At 29.4% G+C, this 16,502-nt stretch overlaps 1 protein-coding gene across 3 annotated transcripts; it reads left to right on the plus strand.

Moving 5' to 3' along the window:
* The first annotated feature begins 11,004 nt into the window (after positions 1–11,004).
* LOC116766777 (chaoptin-like) lies at positions 11,005–16,221 on the plus strand. Of its 3 annotated transcripts, none has more exons than XM_032656869.2 (5): positions 11,005–11,256; positions 11,579–11,794; positions 11,867–14,998; positions 15,086–15,342; positions 15,412–16,221. In XM_032656869.2, the coding sequence occupies exons 2-5, from the start codon at positions 11,632–11,634 to the stop codon at positions 15,976–15,978; spliced, it is 4,119 nt and encodes a 1,372-aa protein (XP_032512760.2). In that variant the 5' UTR covers positions 11,005–11,256; positions 11,579–11,631; the 3' UTR covers positions 15,979–16,221. The 3 variants fall into 3 exon arrangements, with proteins under 3 accessions (XP_032512760.2, XP_032512761.2, XP_032512763.2); XM_032656870.2 differs by having other exon boundaries at positions 11,005–11,252; XM_032656872.2 differs by having other exon boundaries at positions 11,010–11,256; positions 11,867–12,148.
* Positions 16,222–16,502: the final 281 nt, after the last annotated feature.

The raw sequence follows: 16,502 nt of genomic DNA on the forward strand, positions 1-16,502 counted from the left end.
TATTTTAATAAAAACTTTACTGTGCCGAATATACCCGACCTCACCTTGCAGAATACCCGACCTTTTAAAGTAATTTCCTCGAGGTAAAATTTTAATGAAGAGAATTATAATTTTTTTAATTAAAATTATAATAATTTTTGACTCATTTCATTTATACGCAGTGCATCTCATTAATATTAAGATTTTGTTACTGTAAAGAATCCATTGGAATTAAACCTAATAAACAATTCGTGTGATGTAAGTAGTAAATAACTAATACGTTCATCATCATCATCATCATCATCATCAGCCTATCGAAGCCCACTGCTGAGCAAAGGCTTCTTCTCACATGGAGAAGGCTAGAGCATTAATCGCCACGCTTGCTCAAGACGGGTTGGCGATTTCAATCTTATAATTAGAAATTATAAGACCAGGTTTCCTCACGATGTTTTCCTTCACCGTCCGTCAGTGGTGTCTAAATACTCTTAGAAAGTACATATGATTCGGAAAAGATCACATTGGTACTAATACGTTAATCTCTTAAAATATAATATCTTAAAAACATTTAAAATAAATTTAAAGCTCTTAAATAAGTTACAACTTTTGTGATTTACCAGAACTAAAATTTCATTCACTTCTGCTTAGTCTGTTAACATTGACGTTCAGAAACTCTAAAAAAAGATATTCTGTAAAACTATAACGTCCTTTTTTTCAAATAACATCAATCAAAATGAAGGGCCTTAATTTTGTGATATATATTTTTTTCATGGTAATAATATTTTTGTATATTGAAATAAATTTATTTCCAAGGAACGACAGATTAAAGATTCCATATGTCCATTCGTATTTGTAAAAATATTTGTATATTTGTCCAGGCCTGACATATTTTTATATTCGCGAACTTTAAAGCGCGTTGTGATAATAGAACTCACGGTTCCTTGGGAAACTATCATCAACAAAGACCATGCCATCAAGGTCAACGAGTATTACGAGCTCACTAACGAACTCACTAAGCTATTCTTAGTTCATTGTAAATTTGTACGCGGTAGAAGTAGGAGCGGGAGGTATAACAGCCAAATCTCTCTACAACCTGCTTAAGGACTTGGGCCTGCCAAGAACTAACATCAGTTCATACTAGGGACGTGCGTCGAAGGCACCCCTAGTAGGTTCGTTTCAAATTTGGTTAGGTAGAGAGAGGAGCTTGGACGGTGGAGGTGAGCGTTTAACGCGCGTTAGATAGGGGCCCCTTAAACCTACACCTGGGTCGCAAGTCCCAGGCACTGTTGAAGCTCCTTTCCCTAGAACGCAATGGACCCGGCACCGGCACGGTGAATCCATGGAATGCTAAGAGGTTTCTTCTCTAGATAGATATATACATAGTAGTTTTGGTTTGAAATTAGTTTTAAAACGACCTAGGATGGGAAAATTTGCTAATGGAAAAAATACAATAATAATATAACTCAATAAGACTGAATCCTTATAATGAGTCTAAGATTAGCAGAACAGGTCTTGTATATGTATATAGATTTAATAAAAAAAAAACTAAATTAACTCTATTTTATTATCAAAGTTAAATTGAAAGAAATTATAATTTAGTTTTTCTATAAAGCATTTAATGCAGCTTGTAAAATGCGCTGTGACCTGATTAATTTACTGATTGCTCCAGTTTATATTAAAATTATAGAATAAACTCAATATAGGATGAACTAAACTATTCCACAGAAATGTCACAGAAATGTTTTAGAAGTAAAAATTTTAAAAAGTTACGAAATTTAAAAACTTATTTACCTTCAACTAATACAGCAAAACCAAAACTATAATATACCATATATTCACACTTATTTTTCACATCTACAGTTCAAAATGAGTGTCAAAAATATACATATATCTTAAACGAAAATGTTATATCTAGTTGTCTGATGTCGTATAGAAGACAGCGAATCAGTTTATTTTACCAAAATGCGTGCTAGAATGAAAAATGTTGTGCGAACGTCGTGCTTATTTAAGCAAGGTTGAATGTAAGCGTAGTAATTTATTAGCAGAGATAAATTTCAACCGTAAATATAGTAGGAGAATATATAGCCTGTATTGTTGCGGGTTGGAGCAGCGGAATATCATGTTGTAGTGCTTTCGGATCATTAGTGGAACATCTGAATGTATGTTATGGGTTTGATATAAATATTACGCGTACATTAATATTGAAATTCTACTATCCACTTAGGTTAAAGCAAGCGAAACTAAACTGGTGAAGGTCTTTGTTCAAACAGCGCAAAATAGATTGATCTACCTACTATCTACCATGCTAGCGGCATGGTTGGATATGTTTACATTGTTAAAAATACATTCGACTGAAATATTTGCCGTCTAATGATGCTTCCTCCAAAATCGGATTTATCGAATCACAAAAGTATCTATCCGTAACCGTTACAATTATGAAATAAATTGGACTTATTTGATATACATACATATGTTATAATTTCATTATTATTCTAAAACAAATTATATATGCGGACACGCTATTGACAGTTTATTGCGACTACGTTACTTTACAAATTAGTAGCAATTATTTAAAGCCTTGCTCATATTAGTCATTAAAAATTCAAGAGAAATAGAAAATATCAAACATTTTATAAATCAAAATAATATCGCAATACCACGAAAATATCACAATAATAAACCTAAATTATCTACAAACAATACTTTACGTAATAAAAATTATAAGATACAGCACTATTACTGTCCATGAAATAATAGCCAGCCGAAACGGTTTCCAGTATTTGTTTTGTAATTAATAGATTACAGAATGGAAACCTATAAATGACCTCAATCATCATAACAAATTACATGACAATACCAACAGATTATCACATGAATATTTAAGCCATCTAATTATATCCATTAGTGAAACCGTACAAAATTATTTTATTATATTCCAATATTTGGACGACCCCGTTCTTAATCCTTTTAACGTGTAGCGTGACTATGAATCATTAATCAGACTTAATATGAACTTATTTAGGGATAGTATCTTCATGAGAAAGGGAAACGATTTATTAGCAGAATTATAATAAACAGTGTAGGGACCTTTAATTGAGTTACTGATCATATTTAAACTGCTTTCTCTGAATTCAAGAGTTCATATAGAAGAATGTTGAATACTTTGCATGAATGTTGAATACCTTGCATTTACATTTCACTTTATAAAGTATTAAAGAGAAATATTATGGTATTAGTCAAACGACCTGACTTTGTCCATGTTTAAAGATAGAAGATAGAAGATTTTGATTTGTTCTTTTTATCCAGATGTCTTAACTATTTATGATAAAAGTAGCCGATTTTATGGCAATCTTTTTTGAACTCAGATAAAAATGCACATTTAAACCATCTTGATTATTTATCCCACCTATCCTATTATTCGTCGAAGCACTAACGTATTCGAGGTATTTCCATTAGCCTAAAACAACATAACAAAATAAGAAACCTTTATTACACTTTTAGTTGTAAAATATACTAGTCATTAACATAATTTTTTACTTAGTTCACTGTTATATGTGGAGGTCTCTAACAGAATTTCTTTACTTTTGTTACACCCTCTGTTTTACGGTGACCGGAATATTAATTGGTTTTCTGAACCCAATATTGGCTATTGGGGCCTTTACAATGTTATATTTAAATTTTCAATCAAACCAATATCCTACAATTTCTGTATTTCTCCACAAAAAAGACAAAAAATTTAAAAGAAATAAAAACAACTTACGATAAGGCAGTGATTCAATTATATTTTCCATCAATTTTTTTATACTTACAATAATTGTATTTCCAAAACAGTACCGTCCAATTTTAAGCTTTGAAAAACCAAACGAAGTTGTCCTATAAAATATACCGTCACTACCTGAAAACCCTTTCAGCGAAATCCACACTCTAATAACAAGAGCCTTTTCAACGTTGCTTGATAAAGTTTTTCCTGTATAAAGGTTACGCCTATCGTGCTAACTAGGAAATACGTTTAGGGGATTTAAAAATGCATTCAGTAACACACTTTATATACCAATTTTAAGTCTCTAGTGTGTTGTCAGTGTTTTAAAATTTTACAATACTTATCTTTTATTATTTAATACAGTTAAGTTGAAATGTCTAACTCGCAAGGTTGGAATAGAGCACTTTTATTTAACTTAAATATATATAAGTTACATGGCAAAAAGTGAACCATATAATTGAAATATTTTGAACATTGAGACCAATAACAGGATTTTTTTCATATCTTAGTTGCGATAATTAAAAATGAATTAATCATCGCTATTTCATTTTGCAGATTGCTGTAAATAATCGAAGCGAATATATACTACGATTCAAAGTGTGGAACCCGACTCATCAGTGATATTTTGCTAACATGTCAATTCATTAAAATTTTCGCCAAATCAAAATTTTGAAACCGTGGGCTCCACTCGATACGATCATTTAAAAAAAAGTTGTGAAGCTTTCATGATATCTCATTTGGCCTAAATAATTTTTAATTAAGAAACATATGACTACTCTTAAATTGCTTTTATGTTAGTATATACGAATATATAAGTCAAACAAACTGTCTACGGCGTGTGGAATTCAAATGGAGAGAATTATATCATTTTTATTTTATTGATTCAACAAATAAAAAAACATTTATATTTTTTGAATCAAAAGGCCAAATTAAACGACATATTTTAAATTTTTGAATATTAAATATGGTCAACGACGCGTACATATATGGCTATGAGAACAAAAAATGATTTATGTCTAAATAATTCTGTTTTTATGCCTGTGTGATTTATCTAACAAGTACAAAAGCAGTTTGATAAATTAGATGGATTATGAAATATGTATAGATAGGTTGAGTTCTTGTTGTCCCCGGTGAATGAGACCTACATAACACATATATGTCACCGGGCGGTACAAGCCGCCGCTCAGCCTGAATAATTCATGAGACATATGGACTAAAGCAGACTGGATTTCAGACGGGAATTTTAAAATATCTATAGAAGCTACGGATTGAAAATTCTTTTAAAAACACCCCGTGTTTAAATCTACAGATATAACATTTATGACAAATATGTTATGTGACTATATTTTTGATGTATTGTTTTTTTAATTTATTTTATATAACAATTTTATTTTACCCATCTTGAATAGTATCGAGAATAATAAAAGTGAATAGATTGATGTTAAAGATGGTAGTTTAATAAACAAATTGAAATTAAAAATAAACAACATGAAAAATAATAACATTTATGTTTTACACTACGCTCAACTTTTAATCTATATATATTGTGTATATGAACACGATAAAGGTGACGTGTCTTCTCATAGAAACTGGTGAACGTGTGGAGATGTAGAGATGGGTAACTAAGTTAAAGATGCAACTGGCTTTATAGGGATTAACGAAGTAGAAGGAGAGTGGATACGATAAGGAAAATGGAAAAAGATAAATAAGAACAACAGAAACAAAGTACAATACGTGATTAAATTTTAATTTATATATCGTCTTTTTATAAGTTACTCGATATAATTAACACATGCAATCGAAGGGTCTATTCAAAAAAAATCAAATAAAAATATAACGTTGAGTGTTCTCACATCACTTCATAAAAATGCAGAATTTCTTTTAAGATACTCTTGTGTAATTTATATGTTCTAGTAATGTTGATCCTCTAAAAATATACTACGAGTTCTTTAAGTACGAATATTTCAGAGTAACTCAGTAACTTATGTTCTTGACATAGTTTTCTTATTCTACTATTATTTATAAATCCGTGGATTGTATTTGGCACTGTTTTCTGGTGTTGATGTGTTTTCTGTTTTGTGTACGTCAGGTACTTTTTCTTAATGTCTAAGAGTAGCTGAATACTAAACGTCACATTTGCGATGGAAGAAATTTTTATTTTTCAAAAAACATTAATTATAATTTTTTAACCAAGCAAAGAAATAAAACAGTACTTAGTGTAAGGTTCCGAAAGGTTTTTTTAAAATAATTTGAAAACATGATAACTAAACTAATTTGTTAAATGGTAGAAAAGTTTTTCCTCACACAAAATTATAATTAGGAACAAACGTAATCTAAAAGATTTAAGTTTTATCCACTGCAAAATCTGCTCTAAATATATATATGGTCCAATTTCAGATTCATTTCATTTCAGATTCATGTTTAAGAAAATTAAATAAGAAAAAAGCGAGATCTGCTGCCCCTTAAAACATCGTTACCATATTATTCATACTTTTTTTTGTACCTATATTCTCCGAAACAAATTTAAATGACGTCACGTTTTCAACCTAGACTACATTTCTGACGTTATGTAAATTAATCGCTAGACCCACAGCTATCCATTGCTCTTATTTAATTTAGTTTGCGACAGTTTTTGTTTCAACACACTTTTTATTATATTTAAATATAAAATTCAATATATTACGTTTAGCATATTGTTATGTAGCAATTTTATTCACCAACAGTAGATCGTATTCATTATAAACATTACAAATGTAATAAAAAAGTGGTATTTAAAAAATGCCGTTGCAATTTTATAACACACATATGTATTTACATGTATGTTTTTTTATAGAGTCATTACTATAAAATAAGGATAGCAATTTTGTTCATACTGAAATGATTAACAAAGGCTTTCAAAAGCCGCAAATTTATATCAATCATGCAGTTTCACATACTATTGTTACAGTCATGATAAAAAACTATATTTCCATTATAGCTTTAGTGCTATTCCTTTCATAATAAATCCTTGCCTTAACTATTGTTTAATCTGTGTTTTAATGTCCATTTAACACGATTTTCCCTATCTGAAATCGGTTATAACGGTGGTATACTCAAGCACTGCGGTTTAAATTTAATTTAAATATTGCAATTGGAAAGTACTTTATGCAACTTAATGACTAAATAATGAATACTTAAGGAAACAGCTCGAACAAAATTGAAAGTTCTTAAGAAATGCATAAAGTTTTCTGTAAGTTGAACTAAAAATGTTAAATATTATTCAACATTAATGACGTAAGTTGCATAAGTTTGTGGCAAGTTGTTCGGCAAGTCATTACACTTTTAATGGATACATATTCTAGCGACGTTGTTAATAGTAATAACGTAAGTATAAATGGTTAAAGTTAACTCATTTAACAGCTTGGCGCGTACGCGGTTTGCGATTGTATTGCACAAGAACAAATTTTCAACCACTTTACAATCACGTGTATTAAGAGATTTTAAAACGTTTCTTTTACGTGACTACGGGCATAATTATCTATATAATACATACATTAACTTCAGATAGTTGAAATTGGGGAATAATTAAATTGGTAAAATTATAATTTCATTTAAACCAAAACCGCTCATTAGATCAGACTTCGTGTTTCAAACAATAGCCATAAAAACACTTAAAATATCAAAGATACTTAATACGGATAAAGCTTAGAACTACTAAATGTAAAACTAAGAACGTAATTTGAAACGTTAAATAATACTTTTTGTCTTTCAGCTTTTACTACTACTTAACCTGAATTGAACTCGAACACGCCACAATTCTTAGTTTGCAATCAATACTGTACATTTTTAGGTTATAAGAATTACAAAATTAAAGGTCAATCAAATTTAAAATTTATAATAACTTCAAAAATTATGATTTGGTATATTCTTACTTTTCTTTAAATTTTTTACTGTCATTATTGTATTATTGTACTGATTCCATATTTCTCGATTTCCGTGTAATAAACATGGAAATTTTATCGTTAATGAAAACAAAAATCATTTGCTTCGTTTGCGTTACATAGGAATATATACAAAAAAACGAATAAAATTAAATGGATTTCGCTGGCCGAAAGCAATCAAGTGATTGGTTTCGCGAAAAACCGACGTGAGTATGTATGTACATATTTTTGTAATTATCACAATTGAATGCAATCATGTACACGATTCAGAAATAAATGTACATTATTTTCGAAGCGTGTTTTATTGTATTGTATTTAAAAATCTGGCTGAAAATAAGATCTTTTAAATGTATCTTTATTATAAATACACTTCACACTAAACGCACTCGCTTTCTGAACTCATGTCATGAAACGTTAGATAATTCTTTGACAACCCATAACAACATGTATTTTAATATTGTTCTGAGAATTTCTGAAATTAATTTAGTAATTAAAGGATACTATGATTAATACTTATAATGTAAAAATTTACTGAAAAGAACTTATTTCAGTTTGATATAGCTTTATGGTAATTATTTTCTCATATAAAATAAGATAATATGATTTATGACATTACATTTTTTTTTGTCATTATAACGTGGCGTCGGTTGATCTACTAATACATTTAGGTATAGAACTATTTACATTTAAAAGTGGTGAACTAGTATAATTGAAAATAATATTATTTTTCTCTTGAACCAATCCAATTTATGTAAAAAATAAATTAATAACTTCATATAATTAAAATCAAATGGTTTTGTGATTATGTATTATTTACCCAAAGTTCTTGAGGCTACCGATTTTCATTTTAATGATTATAAATATCAGATATCGAAAACAAAATTTATTTGTTTTATTTTTATATTCATGGGCCGAAACGGTTCACTTTTATAAAGTGAGCGTAAAAAATAGAAGCTTCATTCTTCAAACGATTTATGCTTCACACTCCTCTTCACCAATGTTTAGCTAACTAGATTATTGTTGTTGTTTTCCGCTATTGGGTCCGCTCTCTAGAATGATTTAACAGTGTAGAATAGGCCTAATTATATTTATCTTTAGGAATGAAGTAAAATTTGCATTATTATTTACTATGACCTTGAAGGAATAATGCTGATTATGATAATATTGATGGTGATGACAAATTATATATAACTTTATAGGTTTTAAGCATACGAACAGATAAATTAAGTAAATAAATATTCATTCGTTATTAATTTCTTATGATAATTCATTTATATTTAAACCATGCACAGTATGTACAAAATATATATAGATATTTGTGCATCTATGACCAATTTAAAAAATATGTCTTTCTAGTCACAAGGTATTTTCACAGATACCTAACTAACAGTTGCATAAAGGTATTTGAATGCAAACTTTTAACGAAATGCATGCTCACGTATAGGATGGAATCGTTTCAAATCTAAAAGGCCCAGAGTTTGATGACGAATCAAAAAGGATTATCTGAAAATGTATTCCAGCTTAAATAGACAATGCCTGAAACGGGAGGCCTTTAGCGCGTGTCATAACAAATAAAACCCTACTTAATATCCAAATCCTCCTGGAAAATGTGTGCCACGTAGTACCTATTTAATGCCGTGGCCGTGACAGTGCCTACATTTAGAACTTTTCTCCATAACAAATTGAAATTCTAGTCATCTTTTCACAATAATCCTAAACTCTGTTTCTAAGCCTATCGGAGGCAGGTACTTTAGACTAAGCAATTCCGTTCTTTGTTTACACAAACCGTTAATGGCTCTTCTTATTAATGGTTCTCTTAAACGGTTCAACAACCATTGGTTCCTTGATTATTTTCAAACCCCACGTACAAAACGTCTTGTATTTCTGATGCAGAACTTTTGTTGCCACTATTTACTGGTAATACATTTAATACTACTAACTTTCATGTACATACCTTATAATTTTGGTTTTTGGCGAATATTATAAACATATAAATACATTGACATGATAGATAACATTATTTATCATACATATTTCCAAAGTTATAGGAATTGTATTTAATTAGATAATTATTTCACATATATTTTTTGAAGCTACTAAATGAGAACAACGAGGGGAACCTTTTTTTAATTATGATTAAAAGTATGCTACTATATGACCTATCAGGTGATAATGAATAGCCAGCGCTTCTGTGACCTACTTGTAGTCTTAAAGCCGTGGATAAAACGCCTAGTCGGATTTACTGCTTGCTCGAGTGCAGCGTCAGACCTAAACTGTGAAAACACGGATTCTGTATAAAGCTATCTGCTTTCCGTTACAAGGAGCCACACTCTCCTGCAACCAAAACATTTTGATCTTTATATACATAAATAAATACAAAATTTTGCTACAATAATGTCTAAAAATTCTCATAGGTTTCGCATATGACTTTGTCCATCATCAAATAAGTGACCCTTAAAAATGTCGGTTTAATTGTTACAGTAAAACTTTCAAGTAAATTATTTTAGCGATTTTTTTTACTTACCTAGGTTAATAAATTTTTCTAACATCAGCCTTTATGAGACAAAAATATATTTGATTTTTAGTAAATTGTTTTGTGGGTTACCTTAAAATACACACAGTTATGTTGTAACGCTCTTATTAAGTTATGAGATAAAACTTCAAAATATCAAACATAGGAATTAATTAAAATTGTGACAACACTATCCCGATATTACAGAAATGAATGGTAAGAAATGATCAGAATCATACTCTTTATGTTTCCTTCTTTATTGACATTATAATATTTCATATAATAAATAGACAGAATTATCATTTTCAATTAATATTTCAGTTATTGTTTGTTCGAAATAGTTTTTTTTGAATAACGATGGCTTTCTATTTATCCCTGTTTGAAAGTATTAAAGAAAAATATAGTAAATTTTTAAGTATGAGAACGCCTTCAACAGTCAAATTCAACATAAATTTTACTAAAAAACTACTGGGATTGCGTTCTACTTTTCGACTACACTTTTGTTGGCACGAGAAATGTTAAAGTGGCTTTAGTGACCTTGTTTGAAAACAAAGAAATTATTGTGTTTTTCAATCATAGCCATATATATAGAAACTTTATAATAAAATATATATTCTAGCTAAATATTGAGTCCAGAAAAACAACAAGAATTATTTTTATAAATCAATACAACAATTGTTTGAAATTCTATACTACATATCGTAAATCAATGTTGAGAGGATGAGAGCATTGTTAAAAAAAATATCTGTCCGAACTCCGATTTGTCATAAAAGTATAATAATAGTGGGTCGGGGGTGCCGCAACAACGACGGTGACCTATACAGCGCGCGCCGCCGCGGCAGTCTTCAGTCGAGCTTTCTAATGACCTCAAGCGTTCTGTGTTGCGCGATAAAAATACCTTGATAAAAATAAAAAACTTGTACGCGGCTGGAACAGCTCGATACTCGTGTGGTGAACCTTAAAAATTCAAGGACAGGCGCACATCGCTCCTTCGGGATGTTGCGTCACAAAAATGAACTCTAACCACTAAAGGATAACTCTGTTAGTAATTAACAGCGAGTACAACGAAGCAAACAGCGAACACGTAGGTAAGTTTAATTATTATTAATATTAATATTAAATGTATTGATTACTTTTATGGGCGCTCGCTTAAAAAGTCGGCTGTTTTTTATTGGAATAATAAAAATAGATGTACTATAAAATATACCTAGTGCTATTAATAAAACATTTATATGTAAATAATAATTAAACGTTTTATATTATTTAATTTTATTGGAATTAAAACATGTCTTTGTTTTGCTTTTGTTCCATTTATTGAATAATATGACCTTTCTCTACTGAAGCTCCGAAGTTGAGATGTTTTATATTGGCAAGGCGGATAAAATTACTTTAGGGCTACTTTTGTTTCAGGTTAAACAATGGCAATATAAAGTGATGTTTAAAAAACAAATAAGGATGTAATTATGATAAGGGACTTTTATTCTGCGATACAAAGAAATGACAATGGTATTGCTAAAATATTATCACTCCTTCTATTTATATTCCAAACTTGCCGAACTCAAAATACCTTGGAGTGCTCCCAGCTGATGCAGAACAGTAAATGCACGTGCTACACTTTTGAAGATGGTAAGCAATTTATATCATATAAATATATTGTAATATCATGTATTATTTTAATACTACTGTTTTTAATTCCAGCCGTATATCTCGATTGCCAAGACACGATATTAAAAGATATAAAAAATGCCCTCAAAAGAGTTAGTAATGTGCACGCGTTTTCTATATATGATCTCGACGGCAGTGAGGAAGAATTGGGACCACATTTTATACCTCAAGGCTCTTGTATCAAACACATACATATATCTCGAACTAACATAAGATACATTGACGATGAAACGTTTACGCCATTGAGAAAGTGCCTTGAAAGCTTGAGCATTTTATCAAGCAAAATTAAGTTTATACCTCAAAAGGCACTATCCGGTATGCTCAAGCTAATTTCATTTGAATTAATTTCCAACCATGTTGAAGAAATCCCGAGCTATAGTTTTTTTGGACTTCCATTAGCAAAGTTGAACATGAAAGGGAATATGGTGCGACATATATCCGATACGGCATTCAAAAGTTTGGAATCGTCGCTATCAGAGATCGACCTTAGCGAAAATAGTCTCACTACTTTCCCATTGACTTCAATAGCTCATTTAAAGTATCTTCTGACACTTAAATTAGCTTGGAATGAAATTTTTTCCATTGCAACCGTAGATAACTATAATATTTTATCGCTAGAATATTTAGATTTGAATTCCAATAATTTTGAATTTATTTCCGAAGACTGCCTTAAATTTAGTCCGTCCCTGAGAGTTTTATCATTTCATTTTAATTTCATAACTAACATACATTACCGAGCATTCTACTCCTTAGTTAATTTAACGTCTTTAGATTTGAGTCACAATAGAATAAAAATATTACACACGAATTTATTTCAAACTAATAAAAATTTAGAGTCCATAGATTTAAATCACAACCATTTGCACCATATCCACGGCCTATTCTGCAATATGCCGTCTTTAAATAAAGTATTTTTAAGTCATAATAATATACTTGAAGTGCCAATAGATTCCTTTTTTAACTGTAGTAAAATAACTATAATACACTTAAACCAAAACTGCATAAATAATATAAATAGTGAGAGCTTTAGTAATTTAGAAAATTTAGAAGAACTGCAATTAGATTTTAACTATTTAAATCAAGTGCCACATAGTATTTTGACTAATAATAAGAATTTAACGAAATTACATTTAGACAATAATAACTTTAGTGATATAAATAATAAAACATTCTTTAATCTGAATCATCTTAAGGAGGTAAGACTTAACAATAATTGGCTCAAAATTATTTACAAATCTTTATTTATTAATTCCATTCATCTTGAAGAAATATATTTAAATAATAATAGAATAACAGTCATAGAACCGGGCACTTTTCAGAAGATGTCAAACATGAAATATATTTTCTTGCACCACAATAACCTCATTGAAATAAGCAACATTCTTCCTTTGATCAATTCGAAATTACTTATTCTATCTTTAGAAAGCAATCAGTTATCTATAATAAATAGTTTAACATTGGGGCCACAGAAAAAATTAAATCAATTGAATTTAAAATACAACCGTTTAAAATTTATAGAGAAAAATACTTATAACAATCTAACTTATCTAACACAATTAGAACTTAGTTTTAATGAGATCCTATTTATCAATGATTTTTCTTTTCAAAGGCTTAACGCAGCTCGTTATCTTGATTTACATTATAATGTAATTAGAAATATTACTAGCTATACATTTTTCGGCCTAAGTGAATTAGAAGATTTAGATTTGTCATACAACAGAATAGTATATATATATGATATGGCTTTTGATACTTTGAAAAAGTTGAGAAGTATTAATCTGTCATACAATCCCCTAAAAATACTTCATAGGAATCTATTTCAGCAAGGGTTGCCGTTAAGTTCGCTTTTTTTAGATAATTGCGATATAGAAGTTATTGAAAATGGCACTTTTCAAGGTTTAAATAACTTGAAGTCTCTCTCGATTCGGAACAACTCTTTGAAGGCGAGCGATTTACTATGTCTCGATATTCCAGGTTTGAAATTTCTGTCTATATCGTTTAACATTCTGGACTATTTACCAGTGGAGGCGTTTTCAAATCTTCCTCTTTTAGAATCTATTAATTTAGAGCATTGCAATATCGAAAAACTTGTAGAAGATAGCTTTGTCAACAATAAAAATTTAGTAAAGCTTAACATAGCTCAAAATATTATAAGTACAATTCCTGAAAAACTATTTAACATGTTCAATTCTTTAACCGTATTTAATGTCAGCAATAACTTTTTAGACTACGTGCCATACAGCATATTTGAAAATCTCACCCAAATAGAAATCTTAGACTTTGCAGACAACTTAATACAAAAGATTGAAATAAGTGGTCTGAAAAAATTTAAGAAACTTAAATCATTAATATTTCGTAAAAATGAAATAAATTCTATAACGTGCACAAACAAAGTGATATTAAATGATGTTATATTTTTCGACATTAGCTTTAATAGATTAGATTATTTACCCGAAATAATATTTGACTCCTTTCCAAACATACAAAATATCAATATTTCTTATAATAACATGGCACATTTCGATTTTTTGACAAAACACAAAAGATTAGGAGTTTCTTTCATTAATTTAGATATTAGCAAAAATCCCACACATTCTTGGAAACCTAAGAGCTCAGACAATAACACGCTAATAACAAGCCTGTATGAATTACATATTTGTTTTACAAATATGACTATTATTGAGGACACGACTTTGGATTTGTTTATCAATTTACGGCATCTTTACTTAAAATTTAATAAAATTCGTCGTTTCTCAATTAGCCCGTTTTCCACATTAATATTTTTGGAAAACTTAGACTTGAGTTTTAATAGAATAACTCAACTTAAAACAAGTAACTTTCGCGGACTTGTTACATTGAATACTTTATGTTTATCTTATAATAATATTGAGTCAATGGAATCTTTTGATGAGGATTTAAGTAATTTAAAGCTTTTAGATCTCTCCCACAATAAACTACAAAACATTTTGAATGAACATTTAATAAATTTAAAAGAATTAACTGTCCTTTATCTGGCCTATAATAACATTAAATATCTATCAGCTACTTCTTTCAATAATCTTAATAAGATTGTAAAAATAGATCTAGAACATAATAAACTTCAAACAATACCTTTGGAGTTACTCACATCAATAGAAAATCATATACAAGACATCTCCATACAAGGTATATATAATTTTTGTGAACTACAAATACAAACATTTTATATATTATAATGCCTCTAGAACTTAATAACATTGATTTAATTTTTAGATAACGTTATTATCTGTCGTTGCCAAAAGAACAACACGTGGACTTGGATTCAAGATCATCCAAAAATAATAAAACAGTATGCTGTTACTTGTTTTAATGAGGATTATCCCAAAGAAAAGTGTGATCTACCTTTTATCGTTCAGTTATCTGCAGACAAACAGGATGATAATTCAGTTTTAATAACATGGCTTATCAGAAATCGTACTTCTGTAAAAGCATTACATGTGCTATATTACAACGAAATCACCTTTTCTGAAGTAAGAATTTCTTTTAACTTTTCTGTGATGTTCGGGAATCAGAATTTTATTAATTTTATTTTTTTCCAGGTGAAATTAAAGCACGTAGATCTGAATTCAACGTCTACTCTTATAACTGATTTGGAGCCGAATATGAATTATATGGCATGTTTGCTAACGATGTATGATAATTCTGTCATCAATTTGTTGAATGAAGATTTCATAGGCATCAACAGGACGGATTTTGAAACTAACATTACTGCAAAAATGAATCGTAATATAGCGGCGTCACTGATTGCACAGTCTACAGCAAGTGAATGTGTTACTTTTGACACGATAAAAAAACCGCTGATAATTAAAACAAAAAATGGCAAAGATTACAAAACTTCGTCTATATTAAATCGTCGCACTGGCTTGATTGTTGGCTGTTCACTAGGATTCATAGTGTTCTTCGTAATGGTAACTGTTTTATTATACACAAAATTTAAAGAAAGAAAAAGAATCGCAAAATCAGACCCTGCTTGGTCTGAAATGAACGACTACCACTCCATACAAAGCAAAGAAGATATTATCCAACATTCAACGACAGCGTCTACTGATAACATTTTATTAGGGATGACAAAAAATCGTAATGTATCATTTGACAAAATTATATAATACTCATATTTAAAATACTAGTTACCCAAGATTTATTTGTTTTAGTGAATTTAACTACAATAGAAACTATTATTTTATGGTTAGGCTATATGTTTAAATAGGTAGCTGCATTGAAACTGTAGATTAGATTTGTAGACATATTTACCCATAAGGTAAATTAGATAGAGAATCAAATAGTGATGAAAAGTTTATAAATTTATTAGGATGTAGATAAGAAAATTTATTAAAATTGTTGCAACATTATTTTTATGTTTTTTTTTTTGCCTTAAATCTATTAAATACTGAAATTATTTTCAGTCAAAAAATAATTTCTTAAAATAATTACGTCTGATCTGTAATAAAACCAAAACAGTGATGCCATGTAATAAATCACTAAAACGTAAACGAAACCATCAGAAATATCAATTATAACTTTTTAACAACAAAAAAAAACTGTACTTTAATTGAACTAATGAATAAGATTATACAACAATTAAAATTCTTGTATTATAATTAGAGGCACCTGCAACAGTCTATTATAGCAT

Source organism: Danaus plexippus, chromosome 10 (genome assembly GCF_018135715.1).
Source record: "Danaus plexippus chromosome 10, MEX_DaPlex, whole genome shotgun sequence".
In the NCBI taxonomy this organism is placed as follows: Eukaryota; Metazoa; Arthropoda; class Insecta; order Lepidoptera; family Nymphalidae; genus Danaus; species Danaus plexippus.

Coding starts and splice junctions, on each gene's coding strand:
- LOC116766777 (XM_032656869.2), top strand. CDS start 11,632: ATGATAAGGGACTTTTATTCTGCGATACAAAGAAATGACAATGGTATT. Junction 11,795..11,866: donor GTGCTACACTTTTGAAGATG/GTAAGCAATTTA, acceptor TTTTAATTCCAG/CCGTATATCTCGATTGCCAA. Junction 15,343..15,411: donor ACGAAATCACCTTTTCTGAA/GTAAGAATTTCT, acceptor ATTTTTTTCCAG/GTGAAATTAAAGCACGTAGA.